General features: G+C 42.0%; 1 protein-coding gene across 4 annotated transcripts in view; it reads right to left on the reverse strand.

Annotated features, from left to right (window-relative positions):
* Positions 1–26,841, reverse strand: part of Ino80d (INO80 complex subunit D) — a 57,165-nt gene that overhangs the window by 21,125 nt on the left and 9,199 nt on the right. For 2 of the 4 annotated variants that reach the window (XM_028765806.1, XM_028765808.1), the window contains exons 3-6: positions 15,880–15,971; positions 15,525–15,771; positions 7,845–8,575; positions 841–949 (exon numbers count right to left, since the gene is read on the reverse strand). In XM_028765806.1, the coding sequence (XP_028621639.1) occupies positions 841–949; positions 7,845–8,575; positions 15,525–15,742 (1,058 nt within the window). In that variant the 5' untranslated portion in view covers positions 15,743–15,771; positions 15,880–15,971. Of the gene's footprint in view, positions 1–840; positions 950–7,844; positions 8,576–15,524; positions 15,772–15,879; positions 15,972–21,564; positions 21,660–26,841 lie in introns of those variants that run through there. The other 2 variants (XM_028765809.1, XM_028765810.1) reach the window with 2 other exon arrangements.

Below are 26,841 nucleotides of genomic sequence, written 5' to 3' on the forward strand. Positions count from 1 at the left end.
AGGCATAAGATAAACTCTATGTCCATACTAGGAGGCTGTGAACTTCCAGGGATGGATCTGTGTCAGATGTCAAATGAGCTAGTGTCTATTTTGTTGGGTATTTATGTAGACCCCAAGTCTTTAAATAAAGGATTAGCTCAGTATATGAGCAATCATCTTCCAGACCCCCACCAAAGAGGTCACTCCATATGCTCACAGTGTACCAACTGCTTTCTTTATATTGCTAAAGTAGTTACTAAGAAGATGTACACCCATCATCTACAGACCTCTGACAAATACCTCCTTTATAAAGCACACTGGGAAAACACTGATGAGGGCTTTGAATACTGAACCAGCATTTGACAAGCTGAGTTCAACGAAGGTTCCCTTCAGAAGCACTTAGCACAAGAGGAGTGAAATAAAAAGCACGATTTCTAGCTAGCACAGGCATGGGATAGAAGCCTGGCAGGACTCAAGGCAAGCCTCAGAGTGACCGTGATCAAGTTCCAGCATGGCGGACTCGAGCTGATCCTCATGGTGATCATGAATAAGTGCCTTAACTTCCTGGGTATGTTTTCCACTTTTATAAGATTAAATTACATCAGATAATCTCCAAGATTCCTTTCAATTCTGTTATATTAAACATTGGCAAGTGGGAAAGATAGGAAAACATATTTAGCAAGAAAATGTCAAAGTTAACTTTACTTGAACAATATAATCCATTTATTCCCAAATTGAATTAAGTTTGACTAACTAAACCTAATTATAGCATAGTAAATTTTAATAAAAAAACATTGGAACAGACAAGGAGAAAGGCAAATTGCTACATATTCAAGAATAAAACTAAAAAGGACAGCTTACGTGTGTCTTTCATGTCTGAGGGTTTCTCGGATGGACCATGCGACCTGATACGGCGAAGCCTGATCTGAGTCCTCCAGCTCCTCTCCACTCTCCTCAGACCAATCCAACCCTGCAGTAGACAGTGCAGATGAAAGCTTAGACAAAATACTCATTGATTTAAGACTTACACAAAGACCAGCAAGACGGCTCATCAGTTACAAGGCACTCACTGCCAAGCCTGACTACCTGAGTTCAATCCCAGGGACCCACATGGTAGAACAGCACCAACTTCCACAAGTTGTCCTCTGGCCTCTACATGTGTGCAGTGGCACAAATCCCCCCCCCCCAAAAAAAATTAATGTAATGAAATATTAAATCCAGACAAAAATGCTGTCTAAAATATATAAACAATACCTACAGCAAATCTATCACAGTGCACTTGATGGCCTCCAAATGAACTTCACTTCTATACTTACAAAGATATTTGATATACACTCAGCTTTAAAACACACCATTTTAACAGTAAGGCTATGCTGTACTTCAAGTATGGGCTTCATAATACACTTTGTTGGACACAACACACAAGTAAAGAGACTGAGCTCCCAATACATAAAAGGTAAAATTTAAATATCAAAACATCATACACTAAGTTAAAAAGAAAAAGTCAAACACTAAAACAATGTTAAAAACAAAATGTCAAAGTCAGTTGGTGTTATAGCTTACCTGGGAGAGTGGTTGGCTAGAATGCTCAAAGCACTAGGCATACACCCCAACAGGACTTAAAACCAAGTATGGTGCCACATGCCTGTAATCCCAGTGCTTGAAAGAGAGAGGTGGGAGGATCACAAGTTCAATGTCATCCTCAGCTATGGAATTCAAAGCCAGCCCGATATTCAGGAGCCCTTGACTCAAAACAAACGAACAAACAACCAAAAACAAAAGCAAAAACAAACAAAAACCAGTTTAAAAAAAAAAAAAAGATAAGAACACTGTGGCTCGCCCGGCAGTGGTGGCACACACCTTTAATCCCAGCACTTGGGAGGCAGAGGCAGGCTGATTTCTGAGTTCGAGGCCAGCCTGGTCTACAGAGTGAGTTCCAGGACAGCCAGGGCCATACAGAGAAATCCTGTCTCGAAAAACCAAAAACAACAACAACAACAAAACCCACTGTGGCTCATGCCCCTCATGTCATGTCAGCACTTGGGAGGCTGAAGCAGAGGTAGAGAGGCAGGTGGATCTCTGTGGGAGTGAGGCCATCCTGGTCTACAATTGAGTTCTAGGCCAGTCAAGGCTACATAATGAGAGTCCCTGTCTCAGGAGAGAAAGGGGAGGAGTGAAAAAAGTAACTTGTGTAGCCAGGCAAGAAAAAGTGAGTGTCTATGGGGTCTTTCAGCAGTGTAAAGATGGACGTGTTTCTCGAGCTTAAAAGTAAACTGTAGGTTAAGCAGACCTTTAGGACCACCAGACTTGAATGTAGTCTACAAATGGTGCCCAGAGAACACTACAATGTCTGTTTTCTCCAAAGAGCCTTAGATCTCAAATATGCTTGGATTTAAAAACACACACACATACATACAAAACCATTAAATGCTTTTTTGGTAAACTTCACTCTGTTCAAAAAATGAAGATAGCCGGGCGGTGGTGGCGCACGCCTTTAATCCCAGCACTTGGGAGGCAGAGGCAGGCGGATTTCTGAGTTCGAGAGTTCGAGGCTAGCCTGGTCTACAGAGTGAGTTCCAGGACAGCCAGGGCTACAAAGAGAAACCCTGTCTCGAAAAACCAAAAAAAAAAAAAAAAAAAAGAAGATAAAAATGACTCAGGCATGGTGGCTTACACAGTAAGCATGGCAGTAGAAGACTGAGAAAGGACACTCTGAATTCAAGGACAAAACAATCAGGAGTGGGCATGGTAGTTTAAGAAGTAAAGGTGGTTGCAGTCAAGACTCATGTGGGTTCAATCTTCAGAACCCACGTGGAAGGAAAGAAACAACTCTCCAAACTTACTCTGACCTTTGTACATACTCCATGGTACTCAGCACACACACATGAGCAAGCACACACACACACACACACACACACACACACACGTACACAACACAATCAATCAATCAATCAATCAATCAATAAGCAAAACCAATAAATAAATGTATCCCCCCAAAAATCAGTCTTACAGATATTTGAAACAGTGATGAGCACGGAGGAGAGGCTTTACACAAATATGAATTAGGTGTAAACAGTTCTAGATGTCAGTAAAAGGGTCAATAAAAATGAATGAAAAGGCAAATAAATACATGCAAGATAAATATTGCTTCATGAAACATATAAATAAGAGCTGGAGATACGACTCAGCGGTTAAGAGCACTGACTGCTCTTCCAGAGGTCCTGAGTTCAATTCCCAGAAAGCACATGGTGGCTCACACCATCTGTAATAGAATCGGATGCACTATCTTCTGGTGTGTCTGAAGACAGCTACAGTGTACTCACATACATAAAATAAATAAATAAATCTTTTTAAAAAACATAAACAAACATTCAGCTATATTGCTGAACATTGTCAGTAAATCTGAGTTCCTAAAACTTTGAGTTCTGCATGTCAACGCTACTTTGAAAATCTGAGTAAGGTACTGCTTGCACTGAGGCCTGTGAACTGCTGACACATGGGTAACATGGTGGTAGCTGCTGCTTCCTCACACAAACCAAGGCAGCAAGGGCCTCTCAGATAGACAGGCCCAGGAAAGGCAGGGCTGTAGGTATGCAAACAGGGAGTTGTACTGCAGGTATTATCTCTTCAAAATGATTTGCTTTATTACATCTCAGCCCTGAGTACTGTCTAGCATAAACAACTAAACAGGACACAAAACTCCTCTACTGTGTGAAGAAAGGCTAATGATTGCTCTGGGTACAACATGAATAAACTGCTTTTGTTTCACTGAGTTTAGTTTAGCTTATATTACTTTAGTTTCAAGGCAAACTCTCATGCAGCTTAGGCTGGCCATGAACTCACTATGTAGTAGAAGATGAATTTAAACTCCTGATCCTCCTGCCTCCATCTCCCAAGTACTGGGATTACAGCATTTACCCTATACCAGGTTTAGGCAATACTGGAGATCAAACCCATGCATGGGTCTCATGCATGCTAGCAAGCAGCTACCAAATGAGCTACATTCACACCCCTCAATAGCATTTGTTTTCTTTCTTTCAATAGTTTTCACTGATGTATGTGTGTGTGTGTGTGTGTGTGTGTGTGTGTGTGTGTGTGTGAATGCTAGTAGACACCCAGTGTAAACCTGGCTTCTACAATCATGTGCATACATACGTCTTTGCATATATATATCTATACATACTTGTAGAATCTCTTGTGTACTGTATGGAGGTGTCACCTGTCAATAAAAGGCTTATTGGCCAATGAGCTGAGGCAGGAAATAGGAGGTGGGAGTTCCAGTAGGGAGAGAGGAACTCTGGGACAGTTAGGACAGAAAGGGATTCACCCCCATACTCTGAGGAGACAGATGCATGAAACTGAGAAGAGGTAACCAGTCACGTGGCACTCATAGAACAGAATAAATAGATTAAGTTACAAGCTAGTCAGGGAACAAGCCCAAGCTCATGGCCTTATATATTTATTCATACATAATTAAGTCTCAGAGTCATTATTCAGGAACTGGGACATGGGTGGAAAAGCCCACGATCACGCATATATACACTTTCTACACAGAGGGAAAAAAAAGGCACTTGAGATGGCTCACAGGTTAAAGACATTTTTTTGCACAAGCCTGATGACCAAGTTCAGTCTCTGAAACTCAAGTGAAGATGGGAGAGAACTGACTCCACTCCGCTGGCCTCTGATCGTCATGTATGTACTGTATGTCTGGCCTGGTCCCTTTCCACAACATGATTCATGCAAGTCTATTTTTTGTTATTTATTTTAAGAAAAAAAATTAAAGATCTGACAGTAATTACTTTGCTGCAAGGCTATGCATCTACAATAGTTTAAAGTAATATAAACTGGAAATAATCTAAATTCAGCCATGACAAGTTATGCTATATATGACAAAACTATTAACCTGCAAACACATTTTATGCAAGGTTTTTAAAAAAGTTATGAGTGAGTATGTATAATTGGAACTTAATCTAACTTACTTTAAAGAATTTACCAAGGAGGTAACAAGTGGGTATTTAATAGGTTTGGGATTATTTTATTATTTTTGCTTACCATAACCAGAACTTTTATTCAGATAATTTAATTAACAGGTGAAATAATTTAGAGATATAAAAGAAAGCCCACTACTGTCATTTATAGTAAAGTATAGGCCCTGCCCCATCCCACTCTCCGTGAGTAGGCAAGGTGTACAGCCTGTAAAATAGGAGTCTTTCACCTATGCTTACATCATCAGGCAAACGTCTACCACATATAGAAAACCAAAGAATATACTGATGCCCTTGTTTACTTCCTTTTGTTTATTTATTTTATAAAATATTTTATAAAATGGAATAACATAATTCCTCGTGATTTTTTTTTACCATCAGTTATGTTATACACAACCCAGTCAGATCTCATTCAGTCTTCATAACAGTTCTATAATAATGTGTAAAACATGTACACATGTAACTTCTTCAAATTTCCCACTGGTTACTCAACATATGCAGATTGTTATTTCTGTAAGCAATGCTACAGTAAACATCCTGCACCTATATATTTCAATATTTACTGCTTGGATGGAATCCCAAAAATTAGTTTGATAAATATATATATATATAATATAACTAACACATGTTATATATGTATTTGTATAGTTTTATGGGGTCTTGTTTTGTTATTTTATGTATGTGTTTTGCCTGCATGTATGTCTGTACACTACATTCATACCTATTACCCATGGAAGGTGGGAAAGAGCACAGATAATCTGGAACTAGAGTTACAGATGGCTGTGAGCCACCATGTCGGTGATGAGAATCAAACCCGGATTCTCTCCATATAGTCTTATTTAAAATGAAAATTTTTAATGTATGTATATATGCAAGAGTATACCATATCTGTGTGGGTACTCCTCTGGGAGGCCAGAAGAGAGGACTAGATCCTTCAGATCTGGAGTTACAGGTGATTGTGACTCTCCCAAACTCAGATACTCTACAAGAGAGGCAAGTGTTCTTAACTCCTGAGCCATCTCTCTAGTCCCCTGTATTGGTTTTTTTTTTTAAACAGGTTCTCACTCATAGCCCAGACTAGCCTCAAACTCATGTCTCAGCCTCCCAAGTGTCATATTACAGGTGTGAGTCAGAAGCCCCCAAACAATTATTTTATAATTAGGTGGTAGTCACACTATTCTAGCCACAGGATTTTCTCACTGCTGTATTTCCGACCTGTTGTGGGAATTAATATTTTCACTGGCCCACTGACCACTCACGATTCTCCTCCTACTCATAGCCTTTACTTGGCTTTCTATTGCTACCATCTAAAGGAAATAAGGAATGCTTCCTACTAGGTAGAATTTTAGCTCACAGCACATTCAAAAGTATGTTCTCAGGGCTGAAGAGATGGCTCAGCAGTTAAGAACATATACCACTCTTACAGAAAACCTAAGTTCAGTTCCCAACATTCTGTGTCTCCAGCTCCAAGGAATCAACATCCTCCTCTGGACTCTGTAGGCACCTGAAGTCAAATGTGAATAAACTCACATAGGGACACGTATAACTAAAACTAAAATAAATCGTGTGTGTGTGTGTGTGTGTGTGTGTGTGTGTGTGTGTATGTGCTCTAGCAACAGGTAGTGGTAGAGAACCTTTAATCACAGTACTCAGAAGACAGAAGTAGGAAGATCTCTGGAAAGCTAGCCTGGTCTATGAAGCAAGTGCCAACACAGCCAGGGCTACGCAGAAAAGCCCTGTCTCAAAAACAAACAAGCAAAATAAAACAAAAAACAAAAAACAAAAACAAGCAAAAAACCAAAACCAAACAAACAAACAAAAAAAAATCAGAACTTTTATCTGGCTTAATGGTAAAAGTACATACTTATCATATAACCTGACTTGAATTCAATCCCCAGATTCCATGATGAAATGGGAGAAACAACTTCTTAAAGCCATCCTTCTGAACTCTACACATATTAATACTTACAATACACACAGACACACACAGAGAAATAATACATTAAATCAAAAAATAAAATAATAAGTTTTGTTTATATTTTCTTATTTTTTAATCCTGAACATGAACTACCATGAGAATTTCTTAATGACGTTTTTAGAGTTTGGGTGTCACTACCAAACCCTGACTGTCCTGGAACTCACTATGTAGAATAGGCTGGCTCAAACTTGGAACAACCTCCTGCCTCTGCCTCCCATGTGATGGGATAATAGTCATACGGCACTGTGCCTGGCTTATTCACAAAGTATAAAAGAAAAAGCAAGGGCAGATAGTCATGATGCTGCCACACTGAGGCAATAAAACAACGTCTATAGCCCACACAGAATAATGAAATATACTGAGGCTGAGGGAGGGGCATCCCCTGAGCTAAGAATCGGCTAGCCTATGCAACAGATCAAGGCCCTCTCTAAGATACTCAGAACTTCAATTAACACAGAGGCTGCAAGCAAACACGAGTATCCTTTTTATATACTGCTGTAACCATTAATGAAAGCTACGACTGTCTACACGCTCAGGAAGTAAAGCTAATTAAACTTGGTGCATCACCAACGAAACAAAAACATAAACAATGCAAAGTAGAAAAGGGATGTGTAAGAAAGAAGGGGGTTCACTGGATGTGGGAGACAAGAAAAGGCAATGGGGGATTAAATATAATGAAAATACATTTGTGTATATATGAAACTGTTAAAAACAACTTAAAATTTCAAGAATTTAATTTTCAAAAGCTATAACAAAAATTCTAAATGGTCAATTGAGAACTGTATCTACTCAACCAACTATCCAAAAACATGTTAACTGTGAGTGGGCTGCTGGAATATACAGTATCTGTGACAGACACATTTCATGGCAGCAATTAGTTACAGGAAGAGAGGCCAACTCACCTAAATGAGGAAACAGGTCCGCGTCCAGCTGATGCTTTTGGGTACACAGTTTCACCAGTCTCTGCAGCTGGCTTATACAAGAGAAGTGTGGAGAGAAGGTGGTGGCTTTCATGAGGATTCGGTCAGTCCTGGGGGCGTCTGAGATGGGAGCCCGACTGGAGGGGAGGAGGGGCAGAGGCCTCTTGTGAGAGGCCTGCCTTGTTTGTGCTATAGAGTGTGTGGTGGGGGCCACTCCCTGCATTGGTAGGCTGGTGTTCTGAGGTTGAGGTGACTTGCAGACTGAACCCTGTGGTGGTGCTGGAGGTTTTAAAGAAGTAGACAGAGGTGACAGGTGGGCGTGCTGCTGTGGAGGTGTGGGAGGGGTGCTAAAGTGCTCTTGACGAACTTTTAAAATCTCTGTCTCTCTCTGGCGTTGCCGGTTCTGAGCCAACTTGCTCTGCAACTTTTTTCTCACAGTCACCCCTTTCTTTAGGTCATCGTCTTCCTCATTGAAAGCAAAGGGGTCTTCCAACTCAGTTTCCAGGTAGTGGAGAGGAACCCTTGCCCCAGGTGGAGAGAGGGACATGCTATCCAGTCCATTGGGCATCTTCAAGGCCAGGGTAGGTACCGTCAGGCTAAACGCCATGGCATCCATCTGGTGCCTGACCTTCACCTCATCTACCGGGTCATTCTTTTTCTTCCTCTCTTTTTTCGGGATAAAGCCAAGTACCTGCAAGTGGCTGTTGCAGTACCTGCAAAAATGCACACAAACATGGGAAGATGTTCTTCACATACACATAGAGCAGAGCATAAAAGTACATGTTACAAAATCTGACTCCAAATATACTAAAAACCGAGTGGCCAAGGCCAGGTGTGGTGGCACAGGCCTGTAATCCGAGCACTTGAGACATAGAAGCAGGAGGATCAGATGTTCAAAGTTAGCCTGTAGACTCTACCTTTAAAAAAACCACATCAAAAACATTATAGCCAGCCGGGAAATGGTGGGACAGGATTTTAATCCGAGCACTTGGGAGGCAGAGTGAAGGTGGAGCTCTGAGTTCACAGCTAACAGAGCAAGCCTTGGTCTACAGATCAAGTTCCAGAGTAACCAAGGCTATTCAGCAAAACTCTGTCTTGAAAACAAACAGAGACAAACAAACAAGCTAATAAAGAAACAAACAAACAAAAGTAACAGACAGCTGGAAATACGGTAGCACAAGCCTATAATGCCAACACTTAGGAGGACTATAATTCAAGATTAGCCTGGACTACCCAGCAAGACCCTATCTCAAAAAAAAAAAAAAAAAAAGGAAAACAACTGATTGTCATTATGCTCAAGTCAGGTCTGTCCACTGCTGAGTGCACGAACAGCAACTTGGCCACTGTCACACAGCATTGTTCTTCTCTATTCACAGCAAACAAAGTAATCCATCCCAAGTCTGAAAATCACTTCAAAGTCTCTTATGCAAAAAAGCATTATATTCCAATACCACTTAAGTGAAGATTCACTAAGATCTTATAACATAACTGGCATGAGACACACACTAATAAGTTCCTGGAGATAACAAAGTTTTGACTTGTGCCATGAGATGCACACACACACACACACACACACACACACACACACACACACGCACTTACTCGGAGTGTAACGATCACTCCGTTAATCAGTGAAACGAGCTTCTCCATTGGCAGAGAAGTAAGAACAAGCACTGTCTCCTCCAGCACTAAGCTGAAGTAGGTACTGAAATAATGATCTCCATTCAGATAACTTCGCTACATTTGCAAAAAGTTAATTTGTCCAAAACTACTTTCCAAGGGAAAAGTGACCAAACTGAGATAGGAACTAAAATCAAAGTTCGTGATGACCCTCGTTGATCTTCAATACTAGGCAGGCTACCTTTTTAACTTAAACACCAGGAAGGCTACAACACATACTGAGAAAATAAATACCTGTTACGACAATTAGCCATTCTGAAAACCCATCAAGGTCTGCGGAACAGAATATTCTCCAATCCACATTCTTCAGCGTTCCCACAGCATGCTAACAAGTGCACCATCAAAATAGTACTCCATGCTTATGTCAATTTGGAAAATTACAGCTTAACCAAAATTACATAATGATTTTGTTGTTGCTTGTTTCTGCTGAAAAAGTTCTCAAAGCATTATGTATAATAATGTGCATTATGAAGTTTCACGGGAGACGTACCCATCTGTCAGGGTTTCCCAAAGCTATCTGAAGACAGAATCAATTATTGCAGCAAACAAGCAGTATCTCTTACAGAACTGAGCAAACCTGGCAATTCTAAGCCAGACCCCACATTCATCCTAAACCAAAGAGAGTCCTAAGATGAGGGCAGTAAGGAAAATGGTGTCAGGTAGTTAAAACTAAGAAGAGAAGAAGGAGGAGAAAGTGGAGTTGGGGGAGGAAGGAAGAAAAGAAGGAAGGAGGAAGAAGAGGGAAAATGCAGCAGCAGTAGTACTGGTATGTGTACCAGTCTTTAACCCCAGTACTTGGGAGGTAGAGGCAAGAGGATGAAGAGTTTAGTCACCTTCCTATACAGAGAGTTCAAGCCCAACCTAGGCTACTTAAAACATAGGATCAAAACACAACAATCCAAGAGGAAAACATAGTAGTCACACACGGTGGCACACCCATAATTCCAGCTACTCAGAATATTAAGCCAGGAGGATAACAAGTCTGAGGCCAGCCTGAGCTACATAGGAATGGTTTTATCTCAAAAAAGGGCTAGGAGGGTAGGTGGCTCACTGGTAGAACAAGGGTCTGGGTTCAGTATCCAGCATCAAAAAACAACAAAACAAATAGTTTCACATTTGATGAAAAGATTAGTTTCTCACCAAAGAATAGTAAGGCAGAATTTTGTATTCTAAGTAAGAAGTCAGGGCTAGAGAGATGGCTTGGAGGTTAAGAATGCTTGCTACTCAATCATGAGGACCAGAGTTTGGATTCCCAACACCGATGCTGGGCAGCTCATAAATGCCTAATCAATTAATCATGCCCTCCCCAGACAAAGTGGCAAATTCATATTTGTATATTTATGTTAAATGCAATGTTCTAGCTCAGTTAGGAAGAATTTTCCCTCTTTAAGAAAAGCAGCTTTGCTGGGCAGTGGTGGCACATGTCTTTAATCCCAGCACTTGGGAGGCAGAGGCAGGTGGATTTCTGAGTTCAAGGCCAGCCTAGTCTACAGAGTAAGTTCTAGGACTTAATTCTTATTTTCAAATGATTAATTTTTCTAAATAACTGTGATTTAACTAGTAACATTTATATAGAAATTTAAACATATTCTTGAAACAACAGGAATAGTAACCTTTTTCTAATTCTAATTTAACTTATTTGCAAATAACACTACCAATTATAGTGGACTGGACTAATGCTACTTGCATTTTAATGGATGTCCCATAGATGAGAGAGTCTGCATGTAAAATGCTAAGTGACCCTGCTCCCTAGTTATTTCTGATTGGTAAGAAAGATGCCAATTGCTGAGCAGAACAGACATAGGTGGGGGTTAGGTTTTGGGAGCCTGGGGTCGGAGAGGAACCACAAGGGGAAGAAGGCAGGAGGAGGAAGGAGTAAAGAAAAACCTGGCCCTGAGGGCTGGCCAATTGGAGTTAAGAGCAGCCCCGATGAAACACAGTAAGTAATAACTCAGGGTTATTGATAGGAAAGTAGATTCTACCAGCATGGAAGGTAGGCGGCTGTCCAGCTCTTGTGCTGCTTATGGCTTATTGTAAATACAAAGGTTGTGTGTGTGTGTGTTGTATCTGGGAACTAAATGGTCTAAAGTGGTATAGAAACCCCAGGTTGGGATTAAATATTTCAACAACGAACAACAAAAGTCTTTTACAATTACACAGTCACGGGATAGTTTTGAAATAGAACGTACACTTAGTACTTCTCTCAATATAGAAATGCAAACCCCTCCCTCTTCTTATCTTGTTCTTTGAAGAAAAATAGTCAGACAGGTGAAACAGATGCTTCAGAAACTCTGCAGATCTCTAGGAGCACAGTTCCTGTGGCTCAGGAGAAAAGGCGGTCCCAGAGGTGCTGTGTGTGAAAGCCTGAAGTGAAGGCACTGCTGCAAAGCAATTCCATCATAGGCAGGCAGGGGTAAGGGATTAGCCCTCATCCCGAGAGCCAAGCGCTGAGTGTTCAATGCACAGGTCTCTTGCACACCTGAGGTTAACATTTCTTCCTCACTCTGCTAGGCATGTGTCTGACTTTCAGGCATTGTAGTCAGAGGCACATGTGCTCACAGAAAGTCTAAGAAAACCCCCAATCCCCTGTCTGTGTGCTCATCTGGTAGGCTCTCTACCTACAGAAATCATTCATTTCACACTGAAACCGAAACATACTCACCATAAAGAATGCACTGTTCTTTTCTGGCCAGTTTATGCAGGTTGACATATGCTTACCTTATAGGATGTGGGCAAACACATGGAAGGAAGATGCGTGTTAAAGTAGCTCAAAGTTTCTAGCCTAGCATAGCATCTAAAACTGTGTTCAAGAATGACCACTGTGGACGGGGTGATATAGCTCAGAGGTTAAGAGCACTGACTGCTCTTCCGAAGGTTCTGAGTTCAATTTCTAGCAACCACATTGTGGCTCACAATCATTTGTAATGAGATCTGGTGCCTTCTTCTGGCTTGCAGGCATAACACTGTATACAAAATATATAAATCTTTAAAAAAAAAATCACTGATCTAGAGAATGAAAAGAAGTATGAAGAGACTATATATGAAAGTATTTTTCCTAGGAATGTAAAAGATAACCAAGTACAACTCATTTCTTAAAAATAGCACAATGTGCCGGGCGGTGGTGGCGCACGCCTTTAATCCCAGCACTTGGGAGGCAGGGACAGGCGGATTTCTGAGTTCGAGGCCAGCCTGGTCTACAGAGTGAGTTCCAGGACAGCCAGGGCTACACAGAGAAACCCTGTCTCGAAAAACCAAAAAAAAAACAAAAAAAAAAAAAAAATAGCACAATGTAGCCAGGTGGTTGTGGCATATGCCTTTAATCCCAGTGCTCAGGAGGCAGAGACAGGAGAATCTCTGATTTTGAGGCCAGCCTGAATGAGTTCCAGGACAGCCAGGACTACACAGAGGAACACTGTCACAAAAAAAACTAAATAAATAAAAAATGAATAAGGAAATAAATAAATATAAATTTAAAAATAGCACAATGTAAAGAAAAGAAAAAGAGCACAATGTTTTCAAAGTATAAATTCACAAATTCTAGTGATAAAAGTCTGCCCTTAAAGTAAACACACAGCTAGCGAGGGTGGTGGGCGGAGAGTCTGGCTGCAATCCCAGAGCCAGGAGGGGCAGTCACTAAGCACCTGCAGCCACAAAGGACAGAGCTGTGGTGCAGCTTTTAAAGTCTCCGGCTGTCTATTCCCCTTCCAGCTTTAAATTCAGTAACTGTTGCGCTCTCCTAAGGAGCCAGCCTGACTCAAGGTGAAGCCTGGACACGCCCCTTCCCGTTGTGGCTGATGCCCTTGCCTTTAACAACCTCCAGAGTATTCCTGTAACTTTTGTTTTTTTGTTTTGTTTTGGTTTTGCTTTTGTTTTTTTAGAGACAGGGTTTCTCTGTGTAGCCCTGACTGTCCTGGAACTCACTCTGTAGACCAGGCTGGCCTCGAACTCAGAAATCCACCTGCCTCTGCCTCCCAAGTGCTGGGATTAAAGGCGTGCACCACCACCGCCCGGCCGTATTCCTGTAACTTAAGATAGGTCTCTTGCTTCCTTTCAGGGTGACTCCAGCACCACCACCTCGGCCAGATTTTCATCCTTATTCTGTAATAATGACCCCAGGAAAGGTATCCCAAAGCCAAACTCTTTACCCTAGTCTCCTGCGGCTTGCACCCCTGAGGAGTTCTCCATTGCCATAGCATGGGAATGGACAAGCAGAAGAAAAAGATTTGAGTCTGACTTCCACTGAGGTGGAAAAGGGTTCATTTGCTAAGCTACAAAGCAGCTAAGATCCATAATGGAAGGTGTGATGCCCATAATTGCTCTTTCTCAGACGCAGTCCTTGACACACCCTGCTCCAGGAGTTCTTAAGAGTGTAGTGAGGGCAGAGACCACAGCAATCCTAGACCCTGCCCTATTCCCAGAGCTGGCTCAGGCCTGGCTCATCAAAGACCGGTGAGCTGGTCACTCCTCCCTCAGGCTGCAGAACTGCTTTCTAAAGTCTTTCTTGAACCCTAGACTTAGCTCTGTGGTCAGTATCTGCACATCTGCCAAGAAATTTCCACATACTCTATGTGGCCACTGGTGGTACATCCTCCTTGGCTAGGGAATGCAGACAGACAGCAGTCTCTACAGCTAGCATATGAAGAACAGGAAGAGGAATGCCAAGAAAAGAGAGCAAAGAGTCTCTCAGGCCTGAGGCAGAATGTTTAGGGCACTGCTCTCTCAGAACTTTCAGTGATGCTAGAATGGTTCTGTAATGCACCGCCATCCAGAAGGAAGCCACGCACACCTGCAGCTGGTGAGCACTCTGCTAGCTAAGGCACTGAGTGCTCAATTTTTAGTGTGAGTAATCACCTATGAGAAATGGTTGCCGTGGTGGACAGTGCCAGCTTAAGAACAAGATTCCCTCCTCTCACTGACTAAATGACTTCCAAGCCTCTGCAGTATTTTTGCTCCTGACAATCTGTGTGACATTATTTGGTGACCTATAAACCAGGAAGTATTAGCTTTCCTCTGACTAAAAATAATTTGTTAAATGAAATATGAAAATGCAAGAAAAAATATAAAGAGGATAATTAAATTCTTTTTTTTTTTTTTTTTTTTTTGGGTTTTTTAGAAAAGGGTTTTTCTTTTTAGACCTGGCTGTCCTGGAACTCACTCTGTAGACCAGGCTGGCCTCGAACTCAGAAATCCACCTGCCTCTGCCTCCCAAGTGCTGGGATTAAAGGTGTGCGCCACCACCGCCCGGCTAATTATTATTTTTTAAAAGTGAAAATACAGTTTCATAAACATATGTGGGATTCTTTTTAACCATAAAAGGCCATATAAGAAAACAATGCCAAACACGACTTAGACATGTGTCATGGAACAAATCTAATGAGTAGTTTCATTATTTTAAATTCTTTTCCAACTAATACATCTTTTATTACATTTCATTCAGGCATTTTTCCCCCAAAATCCAAACTAATGCTGATGGTAGCACTTAGCTAGTTCCTATCCTGTGGCAGCCAGCCCGCAGAGGCCAGCAGCTCTTTTGGTGGCCACACACCAAACACACCAACACTGCAAGGGTGATCAGCAATTTTCAGGGGGAAAACAAAAAGATTTTTTTAAATGTCTAAAAGACAGGCAGAAGCAGGTGAATCTCCATGAGTCTGAGACCAGCCTGGTTCACAGATTGAGTTCAAGGACAGCCAGGACTACATAGAGAAACCCTGTTTCGAAAAATAAACAAAAAAAGTCTAGAAGTGTATGAAGTCAATAAAAGAAGAAAATACTTAAACATACTTTAAAATGCCCCCTAAAATATCCTGATTCGTTTAAAAGAAACTGCTTTCTTAATCCCAGAAGTACTCCAAAGTTATTGGGAACAGCACCAGAATTTAACACTGAAATTTAACCCACTGAAAAGAAACAGTATCAGAGAGAAAAAAGGGAGCTAATGGACAAGGCAAACCATAAGGAGCAGTCTGATACAGTTCTTACCTGCGATCCTCTGATTTGGGAATGGGGTTGGTGCAGCGCTGGCTGTTATACTTGGCCACATATTCACATTGCTTGAAGGGGGCAGTCTTGTCTTCCAGAACGTGTCTGATACAGAAAGCGTAGCCGTTGAGTCGCCGCTGCTTGCACAGTTTGGGGCTATATGAGCACAAGGGCTTATTGTCAACCTCAGAGAAGTGTATATGTTTCCCTTCATACATCACGTGACTCTATTCCTTGTGAACATCAGCTAAAAGGCCACCACAAAAAAGAAACCCAGATGATAAACAAATCAGAGAGTGTACGGCAGACTCAAGCAGAGAATTTCACTGAGGCGCTTAAGGCCTTTCAGTCATACCTGATTTTAAATCTTCTGCACCACAGCAACGTGAAGAGAGCCCAGGGGTACCACAGTTTGGAATGCTGCTCAATCAAGAAGAAGCAGATTGTCTACAAAATATCAAAGGCCTCATTAACACAGACATAAACAAAACCAGCTCAACCAGAACACAAAATATTTCCACCCTTCCTAACATGATAGACTGTTTAGAGTCTAATATTCCAAGGCTAAGATCCAACAGGAAAGGGGGGCTTTATAAAATGTGTTATTTCACTTTCCAAAATTGAACCAAATCATATTCACTCAGTAATTAACTCTAAGTGGCTCAAAGCTAGAGTCGCTTCTATCAAGTTAATTCCATGAGAGGCTACACCTATATTCACTTGTGAGATGCTGGGAGAAGGACCAGGATTCCAGGTCCTCCTCAGCTATACAGTAAGTCTGAGCCAGCCTGGGATAAGTAAGACTCAATCTCAGAGTGAGGGAGGAAAAGAGTAGGAGCTGGACAGATGGCTTGGCAGTTAAGAGTACTGGCTGTTTTTCCAGAGAATCCAGGTTCAGTCCCCAGAGCTCACAATGATCTATAACCGCAGTCTCAAGGCCTGAGGGCACTAGGCACCCATTCGGTGTACAGGCACACATGCAGTCAAAATACCCATACACAAAAAAACAAACAAATATAAATTTCCAAAGATAGTTAACAAAGCACTACATTTTTTGTTACATTGACAAAACATTTAGCAATTTGTTAAAAAAAATGTTTGTATGAAATACAAAACAGAGTTGGTTATGGTATCATACACCTATAATCCCAGCATTTGCGAAGACGGAAGCAGGAGGATTACTTCTAACTCAAGGCCAGCCTGTTCTTTATAGAGTTCTGGCCACATTACCCAGGAGTACACAGGAAGAGCATATATGTGTGTACAAGCAATAAAAATAAAGGAAGAGGAGGACAAAGAGAGGGCAGGCGTGAGATGGCTTCAGTGGGCAAAGCACCCGAAGCACAAGTCTGGTTACCTAAGCTCTATCCGTGGAACCCACATAAATGTGGAGGGAGTGAACTGACTTCCTTCCACACATTGTTGTGACCACCATGTACATACTGTAGCATGCATGTCCACACACACAGCACATACATAGACAGTGATAAAATAAATAAAAACTTTATAGTCAGGCACGATGGTACTCATCTGTAAAATTCAGCTCTTGTAGAGGCCAGAAGAACAGGAGTTCAAGGCCAGTGTAGACTACATGAGTATTTAAAAAAAAAGGGGGCGGGCGGCTGGGCATTTAGCTCAGTGGCACTTGCTATAGAAACATGAGGACAAAAGTTCAGCTGTCTAGAATCCATAAAATACCAGATAAATGCGACGACCCACCTGTAATTCCTATGTGTGGATGGCAGACACAGGGGATTCCCCCAAGCAAACTGGCTACTGAGACTAGCAGTGTACCTAAGACCCTGCTTCAATAGATAAGGTGGTCAACTGAGAAAGACTCCTGACGTCAGCCTTACACATGAACTCATACACATACAGATACACAGACACACACACACACACACCCCACATGACTATAAGAAAAATTAAATTAAAATATCCACATACATACACATATACATACATAAAATAGAACAAATTCTGTTTTTAAAAGATTTTATTTTGGGCCAGCAAGATGACTCTGATCAAAGTCTGCCACCAAGCCTGACAATCTCAGTTCAGTCCCAAGGACCCACATAGTGGGAGTAGAGACCCAGCTCCTGAAAGTGACCCTCTGACCTGCACGCCCCCACCATGGCACTCTTGTGAGAACACACACACATCCATGTAAAGTAATGCACTGCTACTGCTTTTCTAGTGTTCTGTGTGCCACAGCCATCCCGTCCAAACCTGAGCCCCTTGAGACCAGGTCTGAGTTAGTTGACCACATTCACATCAGTCAGGTCAGTCTCCTAGTCAGTCAGATACAAGCGCTAATCATGGTTTGGATCTTCTAACCCAACACTCCCTAAGAAAGTGAAAAGAAAAATTACATAGTATCTGCTACACCAGGACACACAGAAAGAACAAATGTAGCACTTATATAACACTACAGTCTATAGCAACAAGCTGAACCTAATTTATGACATCCAAGTCTCAGTGAGGTGACAGAACCTCAACTCTTCCGGAAGTCACCCAGATGGTTGATGACAGTTTAGACTTTGGATTTATCTCTTCCTTTAAAAACATGAATATGAGGCCAGGTGTGCTATCACATGAGTTTAATCCTAGCACTTGGGAGGCAGAGGCAGTCAGATGTCTGTGAATTGAGACCAGCCTGGTACAAAGAGAGTCCAGGACAGCTAGCTAGGATTACATTGAGAAATCCCCCTACCTCGGAGCACTTTAATATGGGGCTGCAGAGGTAGCTCAGGTGGCAGAGTGCTGGCTTAGTACATACAAAGCCCAGGGTTTAATCCCAGCACTATATAAAAATGAGCATAGTGAGACATTCAGGCCTAGGCCTAAAATCAGCACTCTGAAGATGGACACAGGAGGATCAACAGTTCAGGGCCATGAGATCCTGTCTCAAAAGAAAAAAGAAACAAACTGTTGCTGCCAGTACAGCACAGTGGTGGGAGATGTTCAGCACGTGCAAGGCTAGAGTTTAATTCCCGGCACTACAAAAACCCAAGCTAGAAGAAGGAAGAAAGAACAGGGTGAAGGAGACACTGACTACACAGAAATTCCTCACAGCAATGAACAGGATAATACACAAATGACTGCACCAGAATAAATGGATGTTCAAGTTCAAAATCTGCCACTTACTGTTATCTTGAACATTTAACCTCTCAGAATCTCAGATTTCTCATCCACAAAACAGGGATAACAGTAGCAGTGTCATCACTAGGTTCTAAGGATCCAGTGGTAATACAGGGACTGAGCTCAGGATCATGGTTAACACATGATAATCTCTGGAGAAACAGCTATTCACAAATGTTAACTGTATGGCATGCTACTGTCTTTTCATCTGCCAGTAAGAACAGGAGATGCTATACGTTCCTGGAGAAAGAACATTCACTACATAGGAAGATAAAATGCAGATTATAAAGCACTGTACAGTCTGTAACAATAAAATGAACCTATTTTGCAGAGTCAGGGTCTCAGACTTCACAAAGACAAAGCAAATACCAAACTGTTAGTGTAGTTAATAAAACACATGGCCTACAGACCTAGCCATGCACAAATGCAGAGCAAAAGTAAGAGCTTTCTCTTTCACCTTATTAGGGAGAAAGAAAGACAAACTGAACTAAAGTGAGTTTTGTTGCCTCTAGAATGAGGATGCAGCCCAAGAAGCTCAAAGGCTCCACAGAGCTGTAGCCTGGCCACATCGCTAGGAAGCTGGGGCCGCAGCATCCTCCAGGCCTCAGAAATCCAGAGCCCCGCTGACAGGAAGAAAGGAAGAAAGGAAGAAGGGAAGGAGAGAAGGAGAAAGGGAGAAAGAAAGAAAGAAAGGAAGGAAGGAAGGAAGGAAGGAAGGAAGGAAGGAAGGAAGGAAGCAGGCTCCAGGGTTGAATGAGAATTGTTGCCTTGGAAGAAGGCTATGGAGTCAATCCCTTGCAAAGTTTGGGAGGGGGCGGAGTGAATCAACTTTAGGGGCTGGGCTGCAGAGGTAGAGGTCTTGCCTATAGCACAAACCCCTGGGTTCTACCCCCAGAACTGCACAAACTGGATGTGCTGCTAGTGTACACCTGTATTCCTAGCACTCATGAGGCAGAGGTAGAAGGATATGAAGTTCAAAAGCATCCTCAACTATATGGTCAGTTACAGACTAGCCTAGCATACAAGAGATACTGTCTCAAAACAAACAGACAGACAGACAGACAGACAGACAGACAGACAGACAGACAAATTCTACTTGCCCTAAAGGTCTGGGTACTTAAGACAGGAATACGTGAAAACAAATCTACAAATGACTTGAATGCTCACATTCTGTGTCATTCATCCATCACCAAATCTCTCAAATTAATTCGAGTCTAATTGAAGATCTACCATTTTCTTAAAAAGTTACCCTTGAGGTACTGAGACGGCTCAGACACTAGGCGGCAAGCCTACGCCCCTGAGCTCCGTCCCGAGAACTCACACCGCAGAGGGAAAGAGCAGGCTTTGGCAAGTCCTGCTCGCCATCCACATTTGTCTGGTGGCATAAATGTGTGCACATACATACACCGTAAATGTAATTTTTATTTTAATTTTTAAAAAGTATCTTACATATAAGTTTTTTAAAAGTTATTTACATGGCCAAGATGATGGTTCAGTGGGTAAAGCACCTACAACACAAATCTGAAGACCTGAGTTTGAATCCCCAGAATTCACGAAAATCCACATGAAGTAGCACACATCTGTAATCGCAGCACTCCTAACCAGGAGATGGGAGGCAGAGACAGGGGGGTTCCTTGAAGCTCTCAAGTCAGCTATCCTGGCAAGGGCAGAAGGAAAGAAAAAAGCAAACAAGCAAACAAACAAAAAACAAAGAAAGAAGAAACTCTATCTCAAATTAGGCAGAAGGTGAAGGCCTACACGAGAGTCATCCTGTGGTGATATACACACCCGGAGCATGCACCTGCATTCACTCACGTGAATGTGTAGACAGGACTGTGTACACCTACATGCACATAGCACAAAGAAAAAATAAATAGGCCTGAGCCACCACACCCCACTTCCTTTTGAAAACCTTTTTAAACAGGTGTGGTAGTGCAGACCTGTATTTCCAGCACCAGGGAAAGCAGGATTGCCAAAGCCAACACCAGTCTGTGCTACAAAGTGAACAAGACTGTCCCTGTCTCAAGAAAAAACAATTTTTTCTTTTAGAGTTATTTATTTTATGTATATGGATATTTTTACCGGCATCTATGTTTGTGCAGCATACGCACGCCCATGGAGGTCAGAAGAAGGTGTCAGACCTGATGACACTTAAGTGACAGCTGACCGTGACTGTGAAGCACTGTGTGGGTGCTGGAGAACTGAACCAGGGTCCTCTGAAAGAGCAACTAGTGCTCTGAGCTACTGAGCCATCTCTCCAGTCTTCAAAAAATCTGTTTGTTTTCTTTTCTTTTTTGAAGTTTTTCTACCTTGTTTATTCTGCTGACACCTTCACTTATTAATCAGCTAGGTTTCTAGGGTCCCTGTAACTTCAATTTTTTTTAAAGCTTATTTTTAATGATAGTTCTTAAACGCTTTAATCTCCCTTCTAGTCCACCACCACCAGAGGTAGTGGGAAAGAAAGGATATGGGGGAAGTGGGCTTGTTTAGAAATGGTTGTTTGGAGCAACTCCCATCTGTGTTGTCCAGAAAAAGGCAGTTTAGTTTACAGGTCAGTAACAGCAGCTACTTGCAAATACTTCACAAATTAACCAGCAGTCCAGAATTAACCAGCAGTCCAGTTCAGTAGACTTGGGTAACAAAAATGAATCAGCAGCGGTAGCACTACCTAGCAGAGTCACAGGCCTCAGCTTCACACAAGTCAGCAGGAGGGACCAGGAAGGATGTCAAGAGACGTTCTCAGCTGTGCCTCTCAGCAAAGTGAAGATCAGTGAAGACATGAGACTAACAAGCATTGTATAGTTATGTAAGCAAGCCAAGCTCAGCCTCCTTCACTGTCCACTGAGTTCTATTTATATTCTCACCAAACATCACGAGTTCTTTACAGATCATATCTCACCTCACCATGTGTCTTGTCTCAGCATGTGTGTCTGTCTTAGCTGACATCACTTGGTCAATCAGCCCAAGTCCTCAGAAGTGACAAGAAGTTGCCAGCACACCATCAGAAGTTTTTTGGTTTTTTTCTCTATGGAGTCCTGACAAATGCGGCTCAATATAAGGTGAACCAATAAGTGTGTTGTTAGCAAAGAATCTTCATTACATGTCCTTTTACATGTTTGCTTTAACAGAACATCTTTTTACCTGTGTCTGCTTCAGCAAAATGTTCTTTCACATGTTTACCCCAGCAAAACAGCATTCAATGCAATTGACTTTCTAAAGAATCTTCAAGTTTCTACTTCAGGTCCCCATCTATCATCCTCCATCTGGGCGGACCTGAAACTGTTTGATTTCACACTCATGCAATCCTAGCACTTGGGAGGCTGAGGCAGGAGGATTGCATGAGTGTGAAGACACTACTCTGTCATGTGGGTGCTTGTGGGAACTAGCTAGTTAGCCTCAAGGGAAGTATTTGTGATGAACACTTCCAGAAACAGCAGAAAGGTGAAAATTGTCATCCAGCAGCTCTCTGTGGTAGGAGGTGGAGGTGAGATGTTGCTCTGGAAGTGTTCATCACAAACACTTCCCTTGAGGCTAGCTAGCTAGTTCCCACAAGCACCCACATGACAGAGTCAGGGGAAAGGAAACTTGGACTTTATTTTTCTTCAGTTGACAAGAATAATGAACCATCAGCTCCTTGCTACCAATTTCTCCTCCATTCTGAATGTCTTACAAAATGAAAGACCTTAAACTAAGCTCCACTTTCTCGGCCAGCCTGAAAGCCCATCACACAGACCAGACTGTCATTCCAAGCATGGGGTCTGCAGGTTCTGTCCTCAGGCTGTACCAGCTCCTTGCTGGAGAGCCATTCCCCTTACTATGCCGAAGGAGGTGGTCACTCTGACATTCTCTCAAGATCATACACTTAGACCACTCGCTCACTCACACTGTTGGCTGCGATGCTGTGCACTCAGTATACATTGAGTTTCTTTTTGGTTTCTTTGGTTGCTTTAAAGGAGGAAAACATAGATTTAAGTGTACAACCATGGATAACCAGAAAAAAACTTTAGAAAATTCTGTATAGGCACATGCTTAACCCAGAAGTAGACAACCTGTATGAGTTTGAGTACTACCTGATGTACATAGCAAGTTCCAGGCCAGTTGGGGATACAAGATGAGCCCTATCTCAAAACAAACAAACAAACAAACAAAACAACATCAACAAAAATCCTGTATGAAAGGCTGGGTGGAAGGCTGGGTGCGGGGGCTCATGCTTTTAATCCTGGAACTTGGGAGACAGAGGCAAGTAAATCTCTAGGAGTTTGAGATCATTCTAGTATACACAGCAAGTTCCAAGCCAGTCAGGGCTATGTAGTAAGGTCCCACTTAAAAAAATACTCTGTGTAGTAAAATATACTTTAATAGGAACAGTGAGTTGGCTCAGCAGATTAAAGTACTTGCTGCTGCCAAGCCTGACTTCACTCAATCCCCAGGACCACACACACAAACAAGTATACTTAAAAAAAAATATTTTAGGCCGGGTGGTGGTGGCGCACACCTTTAATCCCAGCACTTGGGAGGCAGAGGCAGGTGGATTTCTGAGTTCGAGAGTTCAAGGCTAGCCTGGTCTACAGAGTGAGTTCCAGGATAGCTAGGACTACACAGAAAAACCCTGTCTCGAAAAGAAAAAAAAAAAAAAAAGAAAAAAATTTTAATATCCCATAACAATCAAAAAATAAAATATTTATCATGTAATTTGTTTACAACACAATTACTTTTAAATAAATATCTATTTTTTAATGTTATCTTCTTTTGTTTTCCTTTACTTCTTAAGAGAAGATCACAGCCCAATCTGGCCTGGAAGTCTGTGTGTAACCAAGGATGATCTTGAACTTCTGATCCTCCTATGTCTACTTCCCAAGTGCCTCAGTGTGTGGCATCACACACACCCTCTGTGTGTATGTGTGTGTGTGTGTATGTATGTATGTATGTGTGTGTCTCTGTCTATCTGTGTCTCTTTGTGTATGTTTCTGTGTGTCTCTCTGTGTCTCTCACTCTGTGTGTGTATGTGTGTGTGTGTTTATGAATGTGAATACTAAAAAGTTTCATGTGTCAGAGGGTTCCTTGTAAGTCAGTTCTCTTCTTCCACCCTCTATGTGGGTTCTGGGAATTAAACTCAGTTTATGAGGCTTAGCAGCAAGTGCCTTCTCCCTCTTAGCTATCTGGCCAGGCTTTAGACCCTATTTTCTAATTTTAAATAATCAACATGTTATTAAAGAATTCTTATGCTTTTAGACTCAATGGCAAGAACTGACTTACTAAGCCCTCATGAAAAGACCACTTCTCTAGTAGCTATGGTAGCTGTAACAGTAAGAGGCATGCCTTCTTCCTTCAGAGGATTATAACCCACACATGAGACATGGTAAAAAGAACTAGATACTTGGGGTGGGCTGTTACAACTCTGACACCTAGGGCCCCTGTGCTCTCACCAAGACCCAGAAGAAACAGCTTCATCTGCCCAGAACAATAGGCCAGGCCTCTCCAATCACTTCTATGTGGTGCCCTTTCCTCTGGTCAGCCCTCATCCAACTTTTTTACAATTATGTTTCGCATGTGAGTACCAGTGTCTTGGAGACAAAGGCAACAGAGCTGGTGTAGCTGGAATATAGGCAGGTGTGAACCACCCGACATCATACTGAAACCACACTTGCTCCTCTGCAAGAACATGACTACACGCTCCTACCTGCTGAGCCATCTCTGCAGTCCCACTAGCCCATCTTTAAAAATACAATTCAGGCACCAGACATGGTGTCACATGCCTTTATTGTCAGTACTCAGGAGGCGAAGGCAAAAGAAGTTCTGTGAGTTCAAGGCCAGCCTGGTCTACATTAGGACTTCTAGGCCAGCGAGGACTACATAGTGAGACTGTCTCAAACACAAAAAAACAAAACCCTCAGTAGTCACCTCACACGCTGCCTACAGCTGAGCCTATCTCTGCTCCTCTGAGGTACTCTGGCGTGGTTAACTTAGGCTCTCATCACATTCTGTTTGTAGACCAGCCATCCTGCCATCTTCCTTCCTAGGAAATAAAAAGCTCCACAGGGCCAACCATTTCCTGAGCATTATCAGATCCTAATTAATTAGTACATACTGAGTACACAGATTTCTATAAACTGTTTCTTTTGTTTTGTTTTGTTGTTTGTTTGTTTGTTTGTTTTTGAGACAGGGTTTCTCTGTGTAGCCCTGGCTGTCCTGGAACTCACTCTGTAGACCAGGCCAGCCTCGAACTCAGAAATCCGCCTGTCTCTGCCTCCCACGTGCTTGGATTAAAGGCGTGCGCCACCACAGCCCGGCTCTATAAACTATTTCTGTAGCTCTGTGTACATATGTGTATATATTTGTGTGTGAGGATGCTGTAGCACATGCGTCACAGCATGAGTATGGAGATCAGAGGACAGGTCTGGCATCAGTCCTCACACTCAAGGGCACTTCATGCTCTAGGCCAGCTGACCAGCAAGCTGCCAGGAGAGTCCCGTCTTCACCTTCCATCTCACCTTAGAGAACTTGGGTTACAGATACATGCCATGTCTGTATTTAATATGGGTTCCAGGAACCTGAGCTCAGGTCAGGTTTGTACTTCCTAGGTCATCTTCCCAGCCCCAATATAGACTCTTACTAGAAACTTAATCTAAATAGAATCTAAACAAATAATAATTTTAATTTTTCACCACATTTTGGGGGAGGTGAGTGTGTGTGCCACAGCATGCATTTTAGAGTTAGAGGACAATGTTCAGGATTCTAATCTCTCCTTCCAACATGTGGATCCCAGGGGTCAAACTACTCAGGTCTTCAGGCTTGGCAGCAAATACCTTTACCTGCTGAGCCATCTCTTCAGTCCACAAACAGTAACTCTTAATTCCATGTTGTTTACTCAACGTGTGTAACATGTACTACAATTATTAAATAGTCCCTCTTTGTATCTGAGGTTTGAGTCCAGGACCTCATCTATGCTAGGCCAAGATAGTAATGTTGACCTATACTCCTGGGCCTTAAATAATTCTTAAAAACACTAAACTGGTACTTCAAAGTCTGCATGATTTCGTACAGCCACTGTCAAATACAAAGAGAAAGCTGTGTAAACTGGAAGCTTCAAACTTTTTGACATTGGTTTGCTTGAGTTATTCAGAGCTCTGAGTTCAACATCACAAGAGGGGTTCCAGCATCACAAGAGGGGTTGGGGGTTGGGGGATAAATGCTATTAGATTTTCTAATTCTTGATGGCAAAAAGCTAAAACTAAGCTCTACTGTTTAATACAAGACAAAAAAAAACACTTCCTAAAAACGCTGGGGACAGGGGCAGACATGGTAGCACACACTTTTGATCCCAGCACACAGAAGGCTGAGGCAGGAGGGTATCAAGTTCTAAGTTGACACTCCTGAGTTCCTGGTCAGCCAGGGCCATATGTAAGACCATCTCAAAACAACATAAAAGTCTTTCTTGAAGCTATATTCTAAAATTAATTGTAAAGTAACTCACTGTTAAGAGTTTCTTTCTTGGCAACACAGAGGAAAGCAGGCACTGGCCACGAGGAGGAGGGCAACCTTTTAGGGAAAGCACCACAAAACAATGTGACAAGATCTGAGCACTATTGTCTTCGGACCACTGTGTCCCCTCTGTGTGGAGCCTCTCCCTCTCCCTGTCACTACTGTTCACAGGACAGCACAGCCACAGCATTTCTAACTGCCACTGTAATTTTGTATTCTACCACCTTTAAAGCCCTGACCTAACAACACACAGCTATTCTCTTACCTTAGAATGAATGTAAACCCTTGGGATGTGTGTTTTCTAAGAAATTCTATGCAGATGGCCACAATATTATCCAAGAGTGACCACTGCTAAAATTACAGTCTCCTACTTACAGACTTTAAGCTATAAGATTGTCTTTTACCTGGTCTTTTTAAAGTGAATTTGAGTGTAATTTAATCTAGAAAAAAAATGAAGTAGCTAAATAGACTATACTAATTCTTAAACTGAAACACTCTTACATTAATGTAAAATGTAATAAAATTTGACTAAAGATGAAAATATATCAACAGCTAAGACTAAAAGAGTAACCTGCCCATTCCAAAAATATGAAGTCATGATCAAACGCATGCCAAAACAATGAAAATAAATGCTTATCAAATACCTGTTATGTGCCCAAGACTCCTCAAAAGACTGGTGTACAAATAAATTCAC

This window comes from Grammomys surdaster, unplaced genomic scaffold, assembly GCF_004785775.1.
Source record: "Grammomys surdaster isolate TR1022 unplaced genomic scaffold, NIH_TR_1.0 165, whole genome shotgun sequence".
Classification (NCBI taxonomy): Eukaryota; Metazoa; Chordata; class Mammalia; order Rodentia; family Muridae; genus Grammomys; species Grammomys surdaster.